At 37.9% G+C, this 21214-nt stretch overlaps 1 protein-coding gene across 5 annotated transcripts in view; it reads right to left on the bottom strand.

Moving 5' to 3' along the window:
- The window catches only part of TTC17 (tetratricopeptide repeat domain 17), a 117225-nt gene that overhangs the window by 1346 nt on the left and 94665 nt on the right, over window positions 1-21214 (bottom strand). For all 5 annotated transcript variants that reach the window (XM_069469845.1, XM_069469846.1, XM_069469848.1 and 2 more), the window contains 2 exons: window positions 3165-3284; window positions 1375-1518 (listed from right to left, as the gene is read on the bottom strand). In XM_069469845.1, coding sequence (XP_069325946.1) covers window positions 1375-1518; window positions 3165-3284 — 264 coding nt within the window. The remainder of the gene's footprint in view (window positions 1-1374; window positions 1519-3164; window positions 3285-21214) is intronic.

Genomic DNA, 21214 nt, shown 5'->3' with positions numbered 1-21214 from the left:
CAACATCACAAAGAAAACTGTGGCAGAGCCCAACAACCAAAGAGAAAGACGTAGATCAGCTTTTACAAACCCAGTGGCAGGAACGGTCGTGGTAGTAATAAGAACTAACGTTACCGAGTACCTGAAATGTGCCAGGCACTGTGTTAGGTGCTTTATGAAATCCTTCCATTTAATCTTCACAGAAACCTCTAGAACCATGCCTGGAAAATGCTCATTATGCATCTGTCTAAATTTTTTACTGTAGCTGGAAAGATGGAAGTACAGTCAGGTACTTATGTGACTTATAAATTTTGAATAGATTTTTATTCTCCCTAACATTTAAAAATACTAACAGGGCTTGGGAAATGAACACTGCCATATTGAAGTGTTATTCTTTTTCTTAGACTAAGATTCTCAGAGAAGAGTCCAAACACACAACTCCTCATTCACAGGAGCAAATTTTACATTTATTGAGGGCAAAAACAGATTCTTCAATTTTAAGAAGCAGAGAGGGAAATCTGCACATTCAGCAGCATCTACCTGGCAAAATTATACTTCCTGCCTCTGAAGTCAAGGATGATGCATAAAGCTTGCAGCCCAGGGCTGCTCACTCTATTAACTGTGATTGAGCGCATCCTGGTTCTAGCCCCATGTGTGACACCATGCTTTGGATGAAAGCGGAAGGCATGTGCTCATGTTAAAATCGATGAGGACAGCTTTTGGGCATATCCCTGGGATTTTCAGTTCTGAAACTGGTCTTTGTTTTGGACCAGAATAAGGGATATAGACGATGACTTTGTCATTTTCTTTGTAAATGGTATCCCATGAAACTAGTGGAATTTCATCATTCGTTAACTACTTGGTGAACACCTACTGTGTGCCAAACACTGTGATGTGCTGGGAATAGGGAGATAAAGAGGAGTCTTATTGCTGAGGAGCTTGTAGTCTGGAGGGAGAGACAAACACTTAAACAAAAAATTATAAATCAAGGTAAAAATACAGCAGGAGAAATATGCACAGGGTGTCACGAGTGCAGTGACAGGTACCTAATCCAACCTGGAAACAAGACAGCAAGACATTCGACAGTGCCTACATGGAGTGTTAGGAGAGGTTTTTTAGAACAGGCGGTGTCTCCAGGAAATTATAGGTAAATCTGATCCTACTATTAGTGTTAAACTCAAGGTGAGGAACTATAGAGCTGCAAATACTTAGCTGAATTTCATGTATTATTTTTACAAAAACCCTCCCAAGCCCCTTATCCATAAAATACACCCTTGGTGGAGCTAGCAACTTCAGAAATAACATTGGAGGACAATGACATATTCAAAGAAATTTTGAAATCAAAGACGTGCCACAGCAGAATCAGCATGTTCTGCTCACACCCCCGAATCTCACCATCGCCACGTAGACGTTGCCCAGCGTGAAGTGGTTCACAGCAAAGTGTGGCGCGATCTCTACTGCCATGGTGGCCACTATGACGGCATCGTTCCAGAGCTTGGCGTTGTGCAAGATGTTGGCCAGGCTAATCAGGGGCACATCCTGGGAGAAGGAAGGAAAATGGCAAGAAGGGAATGTTGGGTTTTGAGCTTTCACTCTTGGTTTTTGTGATCATAAAGAAGTTTCCTGGAAAATAATAGAGTACTGCAACTCAGAGCGCTTGTCTGCTGTCACTAGTGGTCTGTGATAGATAAGGAGCTTGTACCTGAATATAAATCAATTACTTCTTCCACTGACAAAGTCTTGCCTCAAAAAACAAAACAAAAATGTCAGCTGAAGTAAAACAATCTGCTGAGTAATGTAGTTGGTTTATTCTGGTGCAAGCTCCTTGTATCACTGCAGAGTGGTAGTAAAGTCTGTGTACTGTCTACAGACCACACTTTGAGTCATGCTGTCATAAAGCCAAAGCATTATTAATATCTGCAAGACCACTGTACCGTCTGTCTAGAGCAGGGCTGGCAAACTGGCCCACAGGCCAAATCCAGCCTGCTGCCTGTTTCTATAGTTTTATTAGAAGACAACCATTCCCCTTTCTTTATATATTTCTGTGGCTGTTTTCATGCTACAATGGGTGTATAAAGTAGTTGCAACAGAGGCTGTATGGCCTGCAGAACCAAAATGTTTTACTATCTTGCCCTTTACAGAACGTCTGCTGACCCCAGAGGTAGTCTTGGCCCTTTCCTATTGACTAACAGGAAGAATACAGAATGATGGATTGAACAAGTAGCAATATTATTATCATCACAAATATTTATTCCCTTTAAATATGTTACCTGAGCAACTGCTGCCTATATCACACTGCACTGGGCTCTGTAGTAGACAAAGAAACAGAAAACAAGGACCCATCTTTGCCTTTACTGAGCATCCACAGAGTGCACGTCCTTAGATGAGCTCATCGGAGCTCAACTACGTGCCTAAGTTCACAAAGCTAGGCAGAGGCAGAGCTGTGCCTGGAACTCAGCAAAGCCTGACAGTAAAGCTTGTGTTCCTTCCACCATTCCACATACTGCCCGGATGAGCAAAGAAGACATAAGCCACGTCTTTAGGAAGTATGAGATCTGGATTAACACAGAACTCTGCACATGTGGATACAAATGTGGTGTAAACACATCGTACATTCTCAGCCATCATAACCAAAACTGGCCTTCTGGAAAAGAGTGATGTTAACACAGGCTTAACTGGGTATTATTTTTTCTTTTTGTGGAAAAGGAGAAGTCAGACAAGGACCAGGAACTGGTTAATGCATATGAAGGAATGGAAATTTGCTTCCATCTCTGTGCCTGGAAACAAGCCCAAGTCAAGAGTATAAGCAAAACAGGTCTAACAGGCCGCCAGGCCCCCAGGGATAAGCTAGATAAGGTTTCTAGAATGACTTCCAGGGTGGTGGTCCACTTGGGCCAATGTATTTGCTGTGTGTTGGGTGGCCCTGAATACATCAGGAGGGGTATTAAATGATGTAATTTCTTACAGTGATCCTGAAGACCTTCCCCACGTTCCAACTGGCTGTGGCGGGGGAGGCACAGGTTTGCTGTGGCACAAGCCGGGTCAGGGGTTCCCTGCCCCATCCTACCCTTGTCCAATGTCCTCACTGGCTAAGCGTAAGGAAGGCCAGTCAAAACGTCAGAACAAACCATGGGGAATGGAAACAGCCAGCGGACAGAAGTTCACACCTTCTGAGTTCCACTCACCTTCATCTGGTGTGGAGCGTAGTGCAGAGCTTGGCGTAGGCAGTCGATTGCCTTCTTTCCTTGGCCTTTCACTCTCCAGTAGAGGGCTGCCATGCTGGAAAGCACCCAGGATGTCTGGTTCTGCAAAGGAATGGTCAGCTACGGTTGGTGTTTCTTCAATAACATACTAATTTATTACCCAGATTGCGATCAGTAATGTGAGTCATGACCATTTAACTGTTTACTAGGTGGCAGCACTCCGCTAAGCACTTCACGTTCATCCTCTCTTTCATTAATCCTTAGAACAATCCTATGACCTTGATACTACTGCAGCCTTTTTATAAATGAGAGAACTAGGACTCAGAGAGGTTAAGTACCTTGCCCGAGTCCACTCAACTACTGAATAGCAGAACTATATCTCATGTTCATGTTTTCTTTTATCTAAATTTATTTAACTTTTTGAACAGGTAACTCATTCACATGTTTCAAAAACCAGGAACTATACAATGTTATACAGTCAAAAGTGTCTCTCTCATCCTTGTCTCTACTGTAAATAAGTAAACACTATTTTTAGTTTCTTATTTATCCTTCTAGAATTTATGTTTTATATAACCAAATATAAATATAGAATTATATTCCCACTCTTTTTTAATGTGAAATAAGCTATTATTTATATAAGAGGTGACACTCAACTATACTTTGCTTTTTTCACTAAACCATATACTCTGAAGATCTTTCTACATCAGTGTATAGGAAGCTTCCTCACTTTCGTTAACAACTGCATAGTATTTCCTTGTATGGAAGTATCATTATTTATTTAACTAGATCTTTATTAATGAATATTCCCTTCCCCCCAATTTTTCACAACTACAGACAATGCTGCAAAAATAACCAAAAAAAAAAAAAAAAAAAAAGTAATTTTGCATTTTGCACTTGTAGGATACATTTCCAGATGTGGACACACTATGTCAAGGGGATACACACTTGTCATTTTGATAGAGACCGCCACACTGCCCTCCATAGGATTGTAACAATTTAATCGCCTGCCAGAAATGTATGTGTGTCTCCATTTCCTTACACCTAATCACAGAGTCTGTTATTATACTCTTAGGACTTTATCAACCTGATAGGTGAAAAATGTGGTTTGAATCTGCCTTTCCCTTCTTTTGAGTGGAGCTGACCATCCCTTCATAGTTGACCACCTTTTCTATTTCTTTTCTGTGATTTATCTGTTCTTATATTTTGCTAATTTTTCTATGAGGTCTTTATTCATCTATTGGAAAAAACTCTATATTTTAGGGAGATCACTCCTCGTCTGGTCTGTGATTTACAGATATGCTCCCCTGAAGTCTGCCTTTGGACTTACGGTACCTATGTGTGATACAGATTTTGATTTCTACATAGTTCAGTTTACTAATTTATCTCTGATAACTTCTGGATTTTCAGTTGTAGTTAGGAAGAGGTCTTCCGTACTCCAAGGGTATCAAGAAATTGTACCATTCCTCCCCTCCACCCCGGAACTTTGTAAATTTCATTTTTTTCACATTTAACTGTTTGATCCATTTGAAACTTAACCTGGTGTAAAGTAAAAGACATGGCTGCAACTTAATGTTTTTCCAGATGGCTACTGAGTTGTCCCAATATTTAATGAATAATTCATCTCTCCCCATCAATGAAATGCTACTTTTACCATACACAAAATTTCAGTATTTAATTTAGGTCAAATTTTGGATTTAGGACTAATCTTGGATTTTTCTATCTATTTCATTTGCCCCTTTTGATTGATGGTCTCTGACTCCAGCCATTACAGAAGAGGCAATCAGAAAACTTAACTGCTTCTTATCTTATTAATATTTCTTTCTTACAACCTAATTTTTGATAATTTTAAAATTCTACATTGCCAGGGAATATAGTATTTATATTCTGGTCTGTTGCCCTGTGCCCCGCCTTTGTCTTGGTATTGGTTTTACTTGTGTGTGGTTTCCCTAACCATTCATTACCTGGTTGGCTAAAAGTTTATCTTCTAATAGTTTCCTCAAGAACAATATTCTTTGAGATCGTTGCTATGGGCTGAATTGAGTTCCCTTAAAATTCATATTTTTAAGTCCAAACTCCCAACACTTCAGAAGATAACTGTATTTGGAGGTCTTTAAGAAGTGATTAAGTAAAATGAGGCCATTAGGGTGGGGCCCTAATCTGAAATGACTGGATTTACATGAAGGACTTACAGGAAAAGACACACCAAGGTCCTGCGTGCACAGAGCGACATCATGTGAAGAGGCAGCAAGAGGGTGGCTCTCTGCAAGCCAAAGGGGAGGGGCCTTAGAGCAACCAACCCTGCCAGCCCAATGATACTGAACTTCCAACCTCCGGAACTGTGAAAAAATTAATTTCTGTTGTTTAAGCCACCCAGTCTGTAGCCTTTTGTTATAGTGGCTCTATACACTCATATATGTTCAAAACTTTCTGTCTGTGGCTTTCATACCCAAACGACAGCTTGGTTGGATATAAAACTATAGCTTATTCTTTCCTCAAATAATCTGTCAGGATTTCTCTGCTGCCTCTTGGCATGTAATTCTGCTGCCGAGAGATCTGAAGCTAGCCCGATTTGTTCCTCCTTAGTGACCTGATCCTTTTGACTGGCATTCTAAAAGGATTTTTAAAAAAACAATCTTTCTTTATTGCCAGCCAATATTTGACATACCAAAGAACATATTTATATAATAATATATAACATAGTCATATAGTACATATATAATTATATAAAACATATATTGATGTTGCAAAGCATAAGATAATGAATATCCCAGAATATACCACTTTACTGAAGAACTAACTTGCATCCACCTATGTGTTCTTACACCAGCCTGTCCTCTTGCCTTTTATTCCAGAGGCACACACTATTTTACGAGTTGTTTTTATTATTCCATTGCTCCTTTTAAACATTGTTTTATCACTCACGTACACAGATATTTGCTTCAAAAATATTCGTTTACTTCTTCCTGTGTGTTATAAAGACGGTACAATAGTCCCTTCTATCTGAGGGGGATACATTCCAAGACTGCCAGAGGATGCGTGAAAGCATGGATAGTACTGAACTGCACATATGGACACTGCTTCTTCCATCTGATAACTGACAGGGCTACTAAGTGAATAACGGGTGGGTAGTGTATACGGTGTGGATACGCTGGACAAAGGGATGATTCATGTCCATGGAGGGACAAGCAGGACGGCGTGAGATTTCATCACGCTACTCAGAATGGTATGCAGCTTGCCAACTTATGAATTGTTTATTTCTGGAATTTTCCATTTAATATTTTCTGACCATGGCTGACCCGTAACTGAAACCACGGAAAGTGAAACTGCAGATAAGGGGGAACCATGGTATACTGTATGCACTCTTCTGGGATTTGGGGTTTTTACTCAACACAGTATTTCTAAGATTCACCCATGCTGTGGTGTGTAGCACAATTTCCTTGCCCATTAAGTGAATATACTATAGTTTACTTATCTCTTGTCTATAGATGGGCATTTGGATTGTTTCCTGTTTTTATGTCTCTTGTTGAAAATAAATGTGCAGAGTTTCTCTGGAGTCGATACCCAGGAGTAGAACTGTTGGGTCACTGGATATGCAAATGTTCAAAAAAACAAGAGAATGCCAAATTGTTTCCCAAAGGTGTTATGCCAGTTTACAATCCCATCAACACCATTTAAAAGTGCTTCTTCATCTACATCCAGTGGGGGTAAAATAGCATCTTACTGTGGTATTATCAGTGGGAATAAAATGGTATCTTACTCTGGTCTTATTTTGCATTTCCTGATTATTAGTGAGATTGAAGAATGGTTTGTGTTTATCACATATATCTCTTCTAATATCTTTTATGCATTTTTCCATTTTTATTACTTATCTTGTTCATCAATTTATATGTTCTGTACGTTAATTTTTTGTAGGTGAAATGTCTTACACAGTTTTTCTCTCTCTGGCTTACCTCTTTTTAATTTAGAAAAGTTCAAACTTTAATGTAAATGAACTTATTAACATTTTCTTTTATATTAGTGTTTCTGGGCCTTCTTTTAAAATCTCACAAATTATTATTTTCCACAATATCTGTTTATTATTTCATTTGCTTAGCAAATCTTGTGCCTTGGATAATCCTTCTGCAGCCATCTCATAGAAAAGTTCGTTTACGGTGGGACTCTAGGTGGTAAACTTTTTCCAGCTCTTTGTTTATCTTTCAGTATCTTTATTCTTTTTTCTTTTTTTTTTGGAGACAGAGTCTCACTTTGTTGCCCAGGCTAGAGTGAGTGCCCTGGTGTCAGCCTAGCTCACAGCAACCTCAAACTCCTGGGCTCACGTGATCCTCCTGTCTCAGCCTCCCCTGAGTAGCTGGGGACTACAGGCATGTGCCACCATGCCCGGCTAATATTTTCTATATATTTTCAGTTGTCCAGCTAATTTCTTTCTATTTTTAGTAGAGACAGGGTCTCGCTCTTGGTCAGGCTGGTCTTGAACTCCTGACCTTGAGCAATCCTCCCGCCTCAGCCTCCCAGAGTGCTGGGATTACAGGCATGAGCCACTGTGCCCAGCCTAAATATCTTTATTCTTACACCTCACTGTAAGTTACACAATTCTAGGGGGTCTTGTATCCTTTCAAAATTGCCATCTGGCTTTGATAGTGACTAATAAACAGGCTGTCATCTTAGCCGTCATTCCTCCATAGGTGATCTGTTCTTTTTCTCTGTTTCTACAAAGATAGATCTTTAAGTTTTTCTTCACTGATTTATCCCAACCACTTAAAAAGTAAATGGCACATAGTAAGCCTCTCTTACATATCTGTTGAATGAATGAATGAACGGTTGCTGCAATGCTTATTAAGCCATCATTTTTCAAGTCCAAATCCAAAATTCTATTACCTGTGGCTGGACTCTGCAAATCACACTTGTCCTTTGCTAGCAGGTTTCTCAGTAGGTCCTACAGCTGTGTGCTCTAGGACACTGGAAGGCAAGAAGGAGAAGGGACTTCTTTCTTCCTGTTTGCATGTTGCTCCTGTCCGTGTAGTTCCAGCAACAGCACTCATCTCCAGCTTCTTTTAGCACTCCCAGACCCAGCCTCAGTGCACCCCTCAGCAGCCAGGCTGTGTCCCCTCTTCAGAAGTAGGAGTTCCAGCTCCCCAGAGTTCCTCCTGGGAACTTCTAAATTCTGAAAACCCCAATCGCTTGCTGCCTTCTCCCATATCTAGGGTGGGAAACTTTCCCTACAGTTGTTACATATGGTTTACCTCAGTGTTTTCTTTTTCTCTTTCAGCCCTCCACAAGAATGGAATCAATTCTCTAAATTAAATTTTTTCTTCTGAAATACCTAGTGTTATTTTGTTTTCTTGGCTGAAACAGATGCTTTTAAGATAACTTTGTCTTTGCTATTTTGAAGTTGTACTACAATGTGTGTAGGTATAGATTTCTTTTTATTTATCCAGGTCGGGACACATGGTGCTAAGTCTTAATTCACTTATCTCCTTGTCTCTATAATATTCCAGGTAATTTTATTACAAAGGTCGCAATTCAATAATTATTTCATTATGTCTAATTCATGTAACCCATCCACTGAGTATTTGACTTAAACACCTTAAACAATTCCATATATTTTTAGTTTAAGATGTGTCACTTTGCCTTTTTTATTTACCTACTCATTTCTAACACTATTTGTTTTCTTATCTTTGTGATCACATCATTTAAACATTTTATAATGAAAAATTTCAAGTATATACAAAAATAAAGAGAAGAGTATAATGAACCCCATGTGCTTCAACACTTATCAACTCACACCAATTCTGTTTCATCTACACCCGTATCCGTGTTAATGTGAAGCAAATTCCAGATTTCATATAATTTCACTAGGAAATTTTTCAGTGTACTTCTGAAAGATAAAAACTTATTTTTGAAACATAAGCTTAACACCTTATGCCTAAAATATTGAAAATGATTCTTTAATATTGTTGAGTGTTCATTTGACATTCCTACTTCCCCTATTGTCTTATGAAAGCTTTGCTTTGTTTTTATAGTCTGAATCATAATCTAAATAAGGTCCCTACACTGAAATTGATTGATGTGTTCCTTAAGACTCTTTTCATCTCTAGAGTCATCTTCATCTAATTTTTTTCTTTACAAATTTATTTTTGTAGAAGAAATAGGATTATTTATCCTGTAGTTTTTCACTGATTGAACTCTGCCAACTGCATCCTCATGGTACCATTTAACATGTTCCTTTGTCCCCTGTTATTTCATATATATATATGAAATATATATATATGGGGAAAGAATTGGGACAAAATGGTTTCACAGGTGGTGATGTGAACTTCCAGTGGTACAGACACACTATCTGATGTCTCTGTATTTGTGATGATGTTAGCAGCCAGTGATCATCACTGCCATAAATTCATCAGGGGCTGCAAAACTATAATATTCTAATGTTAGCACTCCTATTAGTTGGAATATTCCCAAAGAGATTTCCCTCATCAATTATTTGTTTACCTCAAAGAACAGTTAGTTTAGAAACGAAGGATACATGCTTGTTACTTTATATTTACATTTTTAAAAACAAGCTGTTCCCATGCATTCTCCAAAATAAAATGATCATCACAAATTTAGTAGTTTAAATATACGTGATGTATTTCATTCATTGCAGTTATTATCTTCCTGTTGCTCAAAATATCCCACCTTTGAACAATGGGAGCTTATTCAAGTCGGTTCCAAGTTCTTTTGACACACCCTTTGTAGTCACTGGAACCTTTCCTGCCTTCCCAGACTTGGTGGAAGCTATTTCTCCAAGGAATCCTGGTTTGTTTTAGAGGAAAATGGTACCCAAAAGTCACAGTCTGGACACCAAGGATGCTTACTAGTACTGGGACAGTCTTGCCTCTAGTCTTTTCACCAAATAAAAGCCAGGAAATGTGTACTTCAAAAATAACAAAACACATCAGAATTTTTACTAATATTCCCAATTCAGGACCACAGATGTTAACATCCATTCTCACACCTGTATAAGAATTCCAGTTCTCAAAAACACCAACAAAATTACTCATTTATTTCACAATACATACACCTACAATCTTAGAAAAACACTATCAACATCATCAATAAAACTAGTATTCTTGAAAAGAGTAGAGGTTGAGTATCTCTAACCTGAAATTCAAAATGCTTGCAAAATCCAAAACTATTTGAGCGCTGACATGATGCTCAAAGGAAATGCTCCTTGGAGCAGTTTGGATTTTGGATTTGGGATGCTCAATCAGTAAAATGCAAATATTCCAAAATCCAAAAAAATCCCAAATTCAAAATACTTCTGCTCCCAAGCATTTCAGATAAAGGATACTAAACCCATATAAGATTTTCTTTTGTTCTGAGAGTAAATCCCATTAGTCAAACAGTTGATCCTTGAACGTGGGCCTAAACTGTGCAGGTCCACTTTACACCGAGTATGCCTGTTGCTGCTGCCTCCCCTTGCACCTCCTCCTCTTCCTCTTCAGCCTATTCAACATGAAGATGATAAGGATGAAGACCTTTATGATGAGTCACTTCCACTTAATGAATAATAAATATATTTTCTCTTCCTTATGATTTTCTTAATATTTTCTTTTCTCTAGCTTACCTTATTGTAAGAATGCAGTATATAATACATATAACATACAAAATATGTGTTCAGTGATGGTTTATGTTTTCAGTAAGGCTTCTGGTCAACAGTAGGCTATTAGTAGTTAAGAGCCAAAAGTAGATTTATGACTGCATGGGGGGTTGGCATCCTTATCCCCCATGTTGTTCAAGGGTCAACTATAATTGTATTTTAAAGTCACTTGGAATAATTTCTCTTGATGTGGTTACACCACCAACTGAATATAGTTAGGCTAATTTTACTTTAAATTAGGAATTGTTTTATCAAAAATTTTGTGTAATTATGCAAAATATTTTGTTCCAAAGTCAAATTGAAACGCATAGGTTCAAGGAAATCTAGCTTTATTCCTGTCCTCATTACTTTATTTTCTTCTTTCCTTTATGGGAATATTTTTAAAATTCAGTCTTCTATTTTTAAATATCTTTCTATTTCTCTCCACATATATATATTCTCTCTCCCCTTGCCATTTCTTAAAAAGACAAATAGTAACCTAGGATACTGTGTTTTTCCACTTTGTCGTTTTCCCACTTAATGTAGAGATTACTCCATTGAAGCTTACAAGAGATGGTCCTCATTCTTTTTGACAGCTACAGAAGCCTCTACTGTGTGAATGTTCACACATATTGTACATCCACAGGGAACTTTTTATTCAATCAGTCTCCTACTGCTGGGCATTTGGGTTATTTCCAGTATGCTATTACAAATCAAGCTACAATAAACAGCTTCATTCATACACATTTTTAATTTTTCTGCCAATACATTTTTACAAAAGATTCCTGAAAGTAGGACTGATGGCTAAAAGGATAAATGAATGTATAATTTTGCTTGATATAGTCAATTTCCTCCCCACAGAGATTATTTCATTTTGCATGTCTACCAACAATGTGTGACAGCGCCAGTTCCCCCACAGCCTCACCTGGAGTGCCTTACCAACCTACTTGGCTTTTGCCAATGTGATGGGCAAGAAATTTCTCAGTGTAGTTTTGATTTATTGTTTTTCTACCTTTTTGAGATAGAAGTCTAGATCACTGACTTTCAGCTCCCTGTCCTTTTTCTTTTTTAAACTAATATATCTAGGAGCTATAAACTTCCCTCAAGCATTGCTTTAGCTGCATCCCACAAGTTTTCATATACTGTATCTTTCTTACTGTATCATCTAATTAAAAATATTTTGTAATTTCTTTTGTGCTTTTTTTCATTGACCCATGGATTATTTGGAGGTGTATTGCTTAATGTTACCAAAATAGTTGGGGATTTTCTATCTATCCTTTTGAAGACCTTGATCTTTTTCCTAGCTTAATACCATTAAGAACAGAAACATACTCTAAATGATTTCAATGTATTAAAATTTAAGTGAGGCTTACTTCATGACTCAGCTTAAGATCAAGATAGCAAATGTTCAATATGCCTTTTTAAAAATAAGTACTCTGTCATAGTTGAAAACAACATTATATAACTATCAGTTAGGTTAAGTTTGTTTATTAGTAAGACGTTTCTACTGATTTTTTGGTCTGCTTAATTCTATCACCTATTGAGAGTTATGTTGAAATCTATTATGACTGCGGATTCATTTCTTTCTTTTTTTAGATCTATCAATGTTTAATACTTGTTTTATATAATTTAAAACTATGCTATCAGTTACATATAGATTTATAATTTTCTATGTTCATGGTGGACCACTTTATCATTATGAAATGCCTGTCTTCATCCATAGTAATGCTTCTTGCCGTAAATTCCACATTGTCTGTTATTAGTAATAGCTACACTAGGTTTCTTTTGATTAGTATTTTCATATTTTTTCCATCTGTTTAATTGCAACTGTTTTATATCTTATAGTAAGGTGTGTTACTTTTAAAAAAACATATAATTGGGTTCAATTTTTTAACCCAGTCTGATAATGTTAGTACTCTAAGTACTTAGTCCTTTAATATTTATGCTGATTACTGATATATTGGGTTTATTTCTATAATTTTACCATTTGCCTTCTATTTTACCTACTTGTTTATATTTCTTTTCCTTTTTGGTCTCTTATAATTAATCAAATGTTTATTATCCATTTTTCCTTAATTATATGTCTTTTATTGTTCTTTTAGTGCTTAGCCTAGAGAGATTATAACATGCATCTTCAAACTTATACACTAAAAATATATATTATTTATATATGTTAACTTTTTAGTCATATTCTCTTGGAAACCTAATAAAGGTAGAATGTCACCTGTGTTACTAGGCTTACGGTAAAGATGACCTGACCAGTAAAATGCAAGTAGACTGGGAGGACTGTGAATGACCAAGCAGAAAGTCACAGCTCTAGGCTTTCCCAAGTGTGATGTTTCTTGTCCCTTGCCGGAATCCCTGGATTCTAGGCCTGTGGGACTGTTATAAGTTTCTCACTATGAAACTTGAGATTTCCAAGCCAGGGTGGTTCCCACACTATCCATATGGTCTTGATCCCTTGCCCCTGAGTTGTCACGTGGGAGGAGGGGCAGAGAACAGCTCCCAGAGATTGCTGCCAGACAGTTCTGGGGACTCTTGGAGAAACACATGAAAAGCTGCATTGCTGGCCTGCTGTGTTTCCTGTTTTATTCTTCTGAGTGAAGGACCATGAGTGGCCTATTGGGTTGTGTACATAGGAATTATCTATCTAGGTAGTTCTAAAACCACTGGGAGTGAGCATTGCAGAGTAGAGGCAGCCGTGGAATGGACTTTCATATCCTTAGTTCAGTACAGCCATGATATCATGACATAAAAGGCATGGGAAGAGAGATGTTGATGAGACTCAAGTCACAGTGGGGGCCAACTTTCCTGGAGATTGATGGTAAACGCTTTACATCATGTGACAGGGGATAAATCTTCCCCTTTTAGGAAGGGATAAAAGCTGGAGACAAACCTATGCTGAGGGAAACTGCCACTCCTCTCCACTGTCCATAAAATGGACTTGACCAGAAACTCGGCTGCAGCTGGGCTGGCTGGCAAGAATGATATCACCTTGCAGCAGCTCATACATTTGGGCAAAGGTAAACGTTAATGCCTGGCTGGGGGCAGGGAGGAGAGAGCACCTGAGCTTGAGAGTCCATATTTGTGACTGGGTCTGTGATTGGACAAAGGGAGTGGAGCTTCTGGGTTGGCTGTGGCCAGGATGAGTTGACTGCTCAATAATTGGCATGGAGTAGCGTCTATCAGTCACTACCTGGGGAAGTCGGGGACATAGGTGGGGGAACTACTGGGTACCAGCCCACAAGGTCAAATAGGACCATGTGGCAACCTCGTGTACAAACTGGCTGCAGTGGTAATGGCGGCAGCTTGGTGCAAATCTTAAGCCACAGGGGGAGACCTCTGCATAAGCTTCTGAGCACCATTTGTGCTCAGCTGCAACATGAGCAGTGTCCTGAGGGTTTAATGCATACCAATTTAACCCTAAAATGGAGTCCAATCAATGTCATCTGCTGATACCTACTGATAATTAGTCAATGCAAATTCAAAAACTCTCTAAGGAGACCATTAGAGTTGGGCTTTTGAAGACATAATAAAGAATAATGATTGGGTATTCTAAAAGTTGAAGCCAAAAGACTATGGAGATCCTTGTTCTTTTGTGAATGGTGAATGGGAAAGTGGCACTTTTGCTTTGTTATCATTACTGTTTACTAGGACACTGGCTTCAAAGTGTGGTCCTCAAGACCAGCAATATCACCTGGGAACTCAGAACTATAAACTCTCAAGTCTGACCCTAGCCTTACGGAATAAGAAAGTTGGGTCATAGGGGCCTAACAATCTATGTTTTAACAAGCTCTCCAGGTGATTCTGATGTATCCTAAAGTCTGAGTACTATACTAAAGTTATTAACTCAAGGTCATGGTCTATGAGCCTGCAATGGAAACAAAGGTTGGATTAAACTTCTAGCTCTATTTCTCCGAAAACCTGATAAAGGGGGAATGTTAGCTGTTATCAGGCAACATAGCTTATGGTAAAAATGACTCTGTCTGGTAAACTTATTTGGATTGGGATGACTGTAAATAAACGATAATACCCAGTGGAAAGCCAGCTTTGAGTTTCTATGTGCCATGGTTCTTGTAGCCAGCCATGTTCCTTTCCAGGACTCTATGCCCATGGGGCAATCATAAAAGATACTGATTCTTACATGGAACTTGGGGTATCTAAGCCAGGGCAGTTCCCACAGTTATTCATTCAATTTGTTCCCCTGTACCTGAACTGTCACTTGGCAGAAAAGGGGGTTGGGTGGGCAGAGAATTGTCCCTGGACTAAGGTGTGAGCTACTGTGAGGACTCACTCCGGAAGTACAGACCTGATGCTGCTGTAGCCACGTGCTGCATTTCCACTCCTGCGTCTTTCTGAGTGAGGCCCACCCAAATCAGGCCTACTGAGCTGCATGGATGTGAAACGTCTACCTGGACCTAAGACCACCTAAAGTAGTCAGTGCAGCTCCCTTCTGCCTTTTGTATTACTGTTGTCATGAATTTTAACTTTAGAAGGCATTATTGTCTTTATTTTGTACACTCACACTTATTTATATCTACTCCAATATTTACCCTGTTGCTGTTTGCTCTTTCCTATATTTCTGAACTTCCATCTGGGATAATTTTCGTTCTGCCTGAAAAAACCCTTTAATGATTTTTAGGGCAAGTCTGTTGGTAATACACATCTTTCAGTTTTTGGTGGTCTAAAATCTTTACTTAATTCTCATTTAAAAAAACTGAGGTATAATTTACATAGGAAGAAATGCTCATATCCTAAGTATAACATTCAGTTTTGACAATCAAGTAATGGTCAAATACAGAGAAATAGCCGACATTCCAGAAAGTTCTTTCATGCTGCTTCCCAGTCAACACCTTTCCCCACAAAGCAACTACTGATGTGATTTCTATCATCATAGGTTATATTTGCCTATTCTAGAATTTCATATAGTTGGAATCATACACTATGCACTATTTTGTGTCCAACTTCTTTCACTAGCATAATATTTTTGAAATTCATTGATACTGTGGATATTGGTTCTTTCTTGTTGAACAGCATCCACTGTCTGAATACACCACTGTTTTACCTATTCTTCTATTGATGGGCATCTCACTGTTTTCAGTTTTACTGGCCATTATGAATAAAGCTGTGAACATTTTTTCTGCTTTTTAAAAAAATTTCAAGGTCTTATGGGGGTACAGATATTTTTGGTTACAGGGGTTGCTTTCATAATGTTTGAGTCATAGTTATAAGTGTGTCCGTCACCCAGACAGTGTCCATTGTATTCATTAAGTAGGTTTTCTCCCATCTTCTCCTCTCCCCCCTCCCTGCTTGATTTCTGTTTTTTACTTCCCTCTGCACATGTGTGCTCATCAGTTAGTTCCAATTTAATAGTGAGTACATGTGGTGTTCGTTTTTCCATTCTTTAGATACTTCACTTAGGATAATGGTCTCCAGTTCCATCCAAATTGTTGTAAAAGGCATTAATTCATCATTCTTCATGGTTGAGTAGTATTTCACGGTATACATATACCACATTTTGTTAACCTACTCAAGAACTGACGGGCATTTGGGTTGATTCCACATCTTTGCAACTGTGAATTGTGCTGCTACAAACATTTGAGTGCAGGTGTCTTTTTGACAAAATGACTTCTTTTTCTTTGGGTAAATACCTAGCAGTGGGATTGCTGGATCAAACGGTAAATCGAATTTTAGTTCTTTGAGGAATCTCCATACTGTTTTCCACAGAGGTTGTACTAACTTGCAGTCCCATCAACAGTGTCTAAGTGTTTCTTTCTCTCTGCATCACGCCAGCATCTACTGTTTTTGGACTTTTTAATAAAGGCCATTCTGACTAGGGTAAGGTGACTTTTTTTAACACATATTTTGTGGACATGTTTTCATGTATTTTTGATAAATACCTAGAAGTAAAATTACTGGGTCACGTATGCTTAACTTTTTAATGAACTGCCAAACTGTTTTCTAAAATAATTGTACCATTTTCTACTCCCACTAGCAATGTATGAGGGTTCCGGTTGCTCTACATCCTTTGCAACATTTGTTGTTATCAATCTTTTTCATTTTAGCTCTTCTGGAGGGTAAGTGGTATTTCATCATGGTTTTTTCATTTCTAGATGACTAATATAATGGGTACTTTTCCATGTGGTTACTAGACATCTGTATATTTTGTTTTCTGAAATTCTGTTCACAAAACTAACCTTTTAAAAACTGTACTTTTAAAAATTACTAAATCGGCCAGGCACGGTGGCTCATGCCTGTAATCCTAGCACTCTGGGAGGCCGAGGTGGGAGGATCGCTCGAGGTCAGAAGTTCAAGACCAGCCTGAGCAAGACCGAGACCCTGTCTCTACTAAAAAAATAGAAGGAAATTAACCAGACAACTAAAAATATATATAGAAAAAATTAGCTGGGCACGGTGGCACATGCCTGTAGTTCTAGCTACTCAGGAGGCTGAGGCAGTAGGATTGCTTGAGCCCAGGAGTTTGAGGTTGATGTGAGCTAGGCTGATGCCATGGCACTCTAGCCCGGGCAACAGAGTGAGACTCTGTCTCAAAAAAAAAAAAAAGAGGAATAAAAATTACTAAATCATAGGAGTTCTTTATATATTCTGGACTCAAGTCCTGTGTCTGATACATGTGTTGCAAATATTTTATCCCATTCTGTGTCTATTTTCTTAAGTGTCCATTGAACAGAAGTTTTAATTTTAAGGGAGTTCACTCTATCAATTTTCTCTTGTATAGCTCATGCTTTCAAAGAATTCTCTGCCTACAGCAATAATTTGAAGATATTCTCCTATGTTTTGTTCTGGTATCTTTATCATTTTGGCTTTATTTTTACACATACATTTATGATTCATATTAAGTTGATTTTTGTGGATGATGTGAAGTAGGGGTTGAGTTTTTTTCCTTCTATATAAATATCCACCTGTTCCAGAACTATTTGCTGAAGAGATTTGACTTTCCCCATTCAAATGCTGTGGTGCTCTAATAGAAAATCATTTGACCATACAGGTATGGTTCTACTCTTGGCCTTCTTCTTCTGTTTCACTGTTCTATTTGTCTACCTTGTTGCCAATACCACACACAATGACTACTTCATTCATTTCATTTTTGAAGGATATTTGCAGGGTGTAGAGTTCTAGGTTGGCAGTATTTTCTTTCAGTAATTGAGATATGTCATTCCTTTGTCTTCTGGTTCCACTGTTCCTGTTGAGAAGTTGACTGTCAGTTTTGTTATTCATTTGAAAGTGACTTTATTTTCCCTAAGATTTTATTCTTTGTCTTTCGTTTTGTTCTCAGCAGTTTGCTATAATGTTCTAGTGGGGCTTCTTTGTATTTATACTTGTGGACCATAGATTTTATTGAGTCTGTGGAATAATGTCTTTCATCATTTTTAGAAAATTCTTAGCTATTACCTCTCCAAACATTGCTCCTGCTCATTCTCTCTCTTATTCTTCTGGGATTCCATACGTTGGACTTTTTTTTTTTGATGTGTTCACATGTCTTTTATGTTCTTATCTGCCCCCACCTCCCCCTCCCTGCACATTCCTTTATCTCTTTATGTATCAGTCTGGATATTTTCTATTAACCTCAAAAAAACTTTTTTCTTTTTCATGCTTCAGTTTGGATATTTTCTAATAACTTGTTTTGACCTTTCGTCTTTTCTGCTATGACTAATCATCTGTTCTATCTGATCTCATCTTTTTTATTATAGTGAAAACTCATAACATTTATCATCTTAACAATGTCTAAGTATATAATGTAGTAGTGTTTAGCATATTCACTTGTGCAACCAAGCTTTAGAAGCTTTCATCTGGCAAAACTAAAACTCAATACCCATTAAACACCAACTTTCCATATCCCATTCCTCCCAATCACTGTTAACCACCATTCTACTTTTTGTCTCTATGAACATGACTACTCTAGATACCTCATATAAGTTGAATCATTCAATATCTGTCCTTTTGTGACTGGCTTATTTGACTTAGCATAATTCCTTAAGATTTATCCATGTTGTAGGATGTGTCAGAATTTCCTTCGTTTTCAAGGCTGAGCCCATTGTATGTGTATGCCATATGTTGTTTATCCATTCATCTGTTGATGTGCATGTGGGCTAATTCCATCTCTCGGCTATTGTGAATAGTACTGCTTTGAACATGGCTGTGCAAATATTTCTTTGGGATCCTGCTTTCAATTCTTTTGGTTACATACGCAGAATTGGAAATTCTAGATCATATGGCAATTCTATGTTTAATATTTTGAAGATCTGTGATACTGTTTCCCATTGAGGCTGTACCATTTTACATTGCCACCAACAGTGTATGAGGGTTCCAATTTTTCCACATCCTCATTTGGCTTTGATTTGCATTTTTCTCATGATTAATGATGTTCAGCATCCTTTCACATATTTGTTGGCCATTTGTATATCATCTTCGGAGAAATGTCTATTCAAATCCTTTGTACATTTAAAAATGTCTAATGCTTGCTATTAGTCCCTTACACAAATGCTGTTCTGGTCATTTTGGCTGTCTGAAGCTCATTCTCTAGTAGACAGCCTTCTCAAGAAGGGGCTCTTGGAAACAATATTCATTGCATGTTCATCATAATTTGTCTGTGAACTCTACACTGATAGTTGATTTGGTAGCACATAAAATCCCTGACTCATATTTTTTTTCTTTAAGAATCCTAAATATGCTACTCCACTGACTTCTAGAATCAAGAGTCACTGTTGGGATTTTTAAAAATCCAGTCCATATTTAATTTTTGTATTATAGTCTTTTTGTACTTAACTACTGATGTGCTTGGGTCTGTATTTGCTTATTTTACTATTTGTGTTAAATTTTTTATGTGCCTTTTCTTTTACCTTTCTTGGCTTCCTTTGAATTAATCCAATGTTCTACTTTATTGTATTTTCCTTCTATTAAGTTACATTTTAAAATAATTTTAATAGCCTAAAGCGTAAAACATGCATTCTTACTTATTAAAGCCAATGCAAACTATTACTTTTACTACTTGTCTGTTACCAATTAAGCCTTAGGACTTTTAAACTCCATTTACTTCCCTCCCATCATTTATGTCGCTACCACGCATTTTAGATACACAGTACATAAAACTGAAACTCCTCGGGGTGCTACAATTATTATTTTGTACAGTTACTGTTCATTTATATATATATTTTCAATGTTCTTCATTCTCTCTTGCATGTCCATATTTCTATCTGGGATCATATTGGTGCCAAATTCTCTCAATTTTCATTTGCTTGACTACATATTTATTTCACCTTAATTTCTGAAGAATACTTTTGCTGGCAGAGAATTCTATGCTTACAAGTTCCTTTTTCAAGCACTTTAAAGATATTACATTGGCTCCTGGTTTCCATCATTTCTGTTGAGAAGCTAATAGTCTCATTGTTGCAACTCTGAAGGTAACTGGATTGACTTAAAGACTGGCCACATGTTCTTACTGCTAGAAAGTGGACGATATTTCCTCTGCACTTAATTTTGGTCAGGCTCCAGGACTTGCTTTGATAGACAGGACAGATGGAAATAGTGCTGTTCCAGTTCCATGCACAGGCTCTAAGAGGGCTCTCCTGGATGCTTTTGCTTTCACCCTCTGGGAGCCCTGAGCCAACATGTAAAAAGGTCCAGCTGTCCTGCTGGAGAGAGGAGTCCCAGCTGTGCCCCAGCTACTGCGGCCACCCCAGCTGAGGCATCAGGCATTTGAGTAAAGCCATGTTTGGTGGCCTGCCCCAGCTGAATCTCCACATGTCTACAGTTGGACGGAGACTAAATGAGATTGGAAGAAATGTCTAACCGATTGCAGTTTAGACTGCAGAATCTTAAGCAAAGAATATTTTTATTTTAAGTAGTAAATGTGGTGGTTTGTTAAGCAGAAATAGATAATTGAAATAGTATATAGCATTAGAATGGAGTGTTGCCAAAATAGAAACTTAAAGCATGTGGCACTGGTTTTGGGACCAGGCTACAGTGAGACTATTAATGGAACCTGGAAAAGCACTATGGAAATTGCTACTGGAGGCTGGAGAGAAGGCGCGCGATCTATGGAAAAAACAAGTGGTGAAGCTGTAGCTTAGAAGATAAAGAAAATACCTAATGAAATTATAGATCTGGCTAAGAAGATTTCCAGGAAGAATGCTGAAAGTGAGAAATTTTTTTTTTAAAGAACTGCCTATAATAAAGCATTTAAAGAGAGAGAAGAGCTAAACAAGGAACTGTGTAGTTTTCAAGCAGAATTTAGGGAAAAGTACTCTCAACTTGTGACTTGCAGGGTTAGAAAATAAAACTTTCTCATTACCAGTTTCTCTAGTCAGCAAAAGATTTTGAAGTTAAAAAAAAATTAAACCCAGGGTGGTGTGCTAACAATAGTAAAACTATGGCCTCAGGGTCAAGATAAAAT

The sequence above is a fragment of the Eulemur rufifrons genome, chromosome 6, assembly GCF_041146395.1.
Source record: "Eulemur rufifrons isolate Redbay chromosome 6, OSU_ERuf_1, whole genome shotgun sequence".
NCBI lineage: Eukaryota > Metazoa > Chordata > Mammalia > Primates > Lemuridae > Eulemur > Eulemur rufifrons.
Note: the sequence above shows the minus strand (reverse complement) of the source record. Positions and strands in the feature narration are given on the sequence as shown.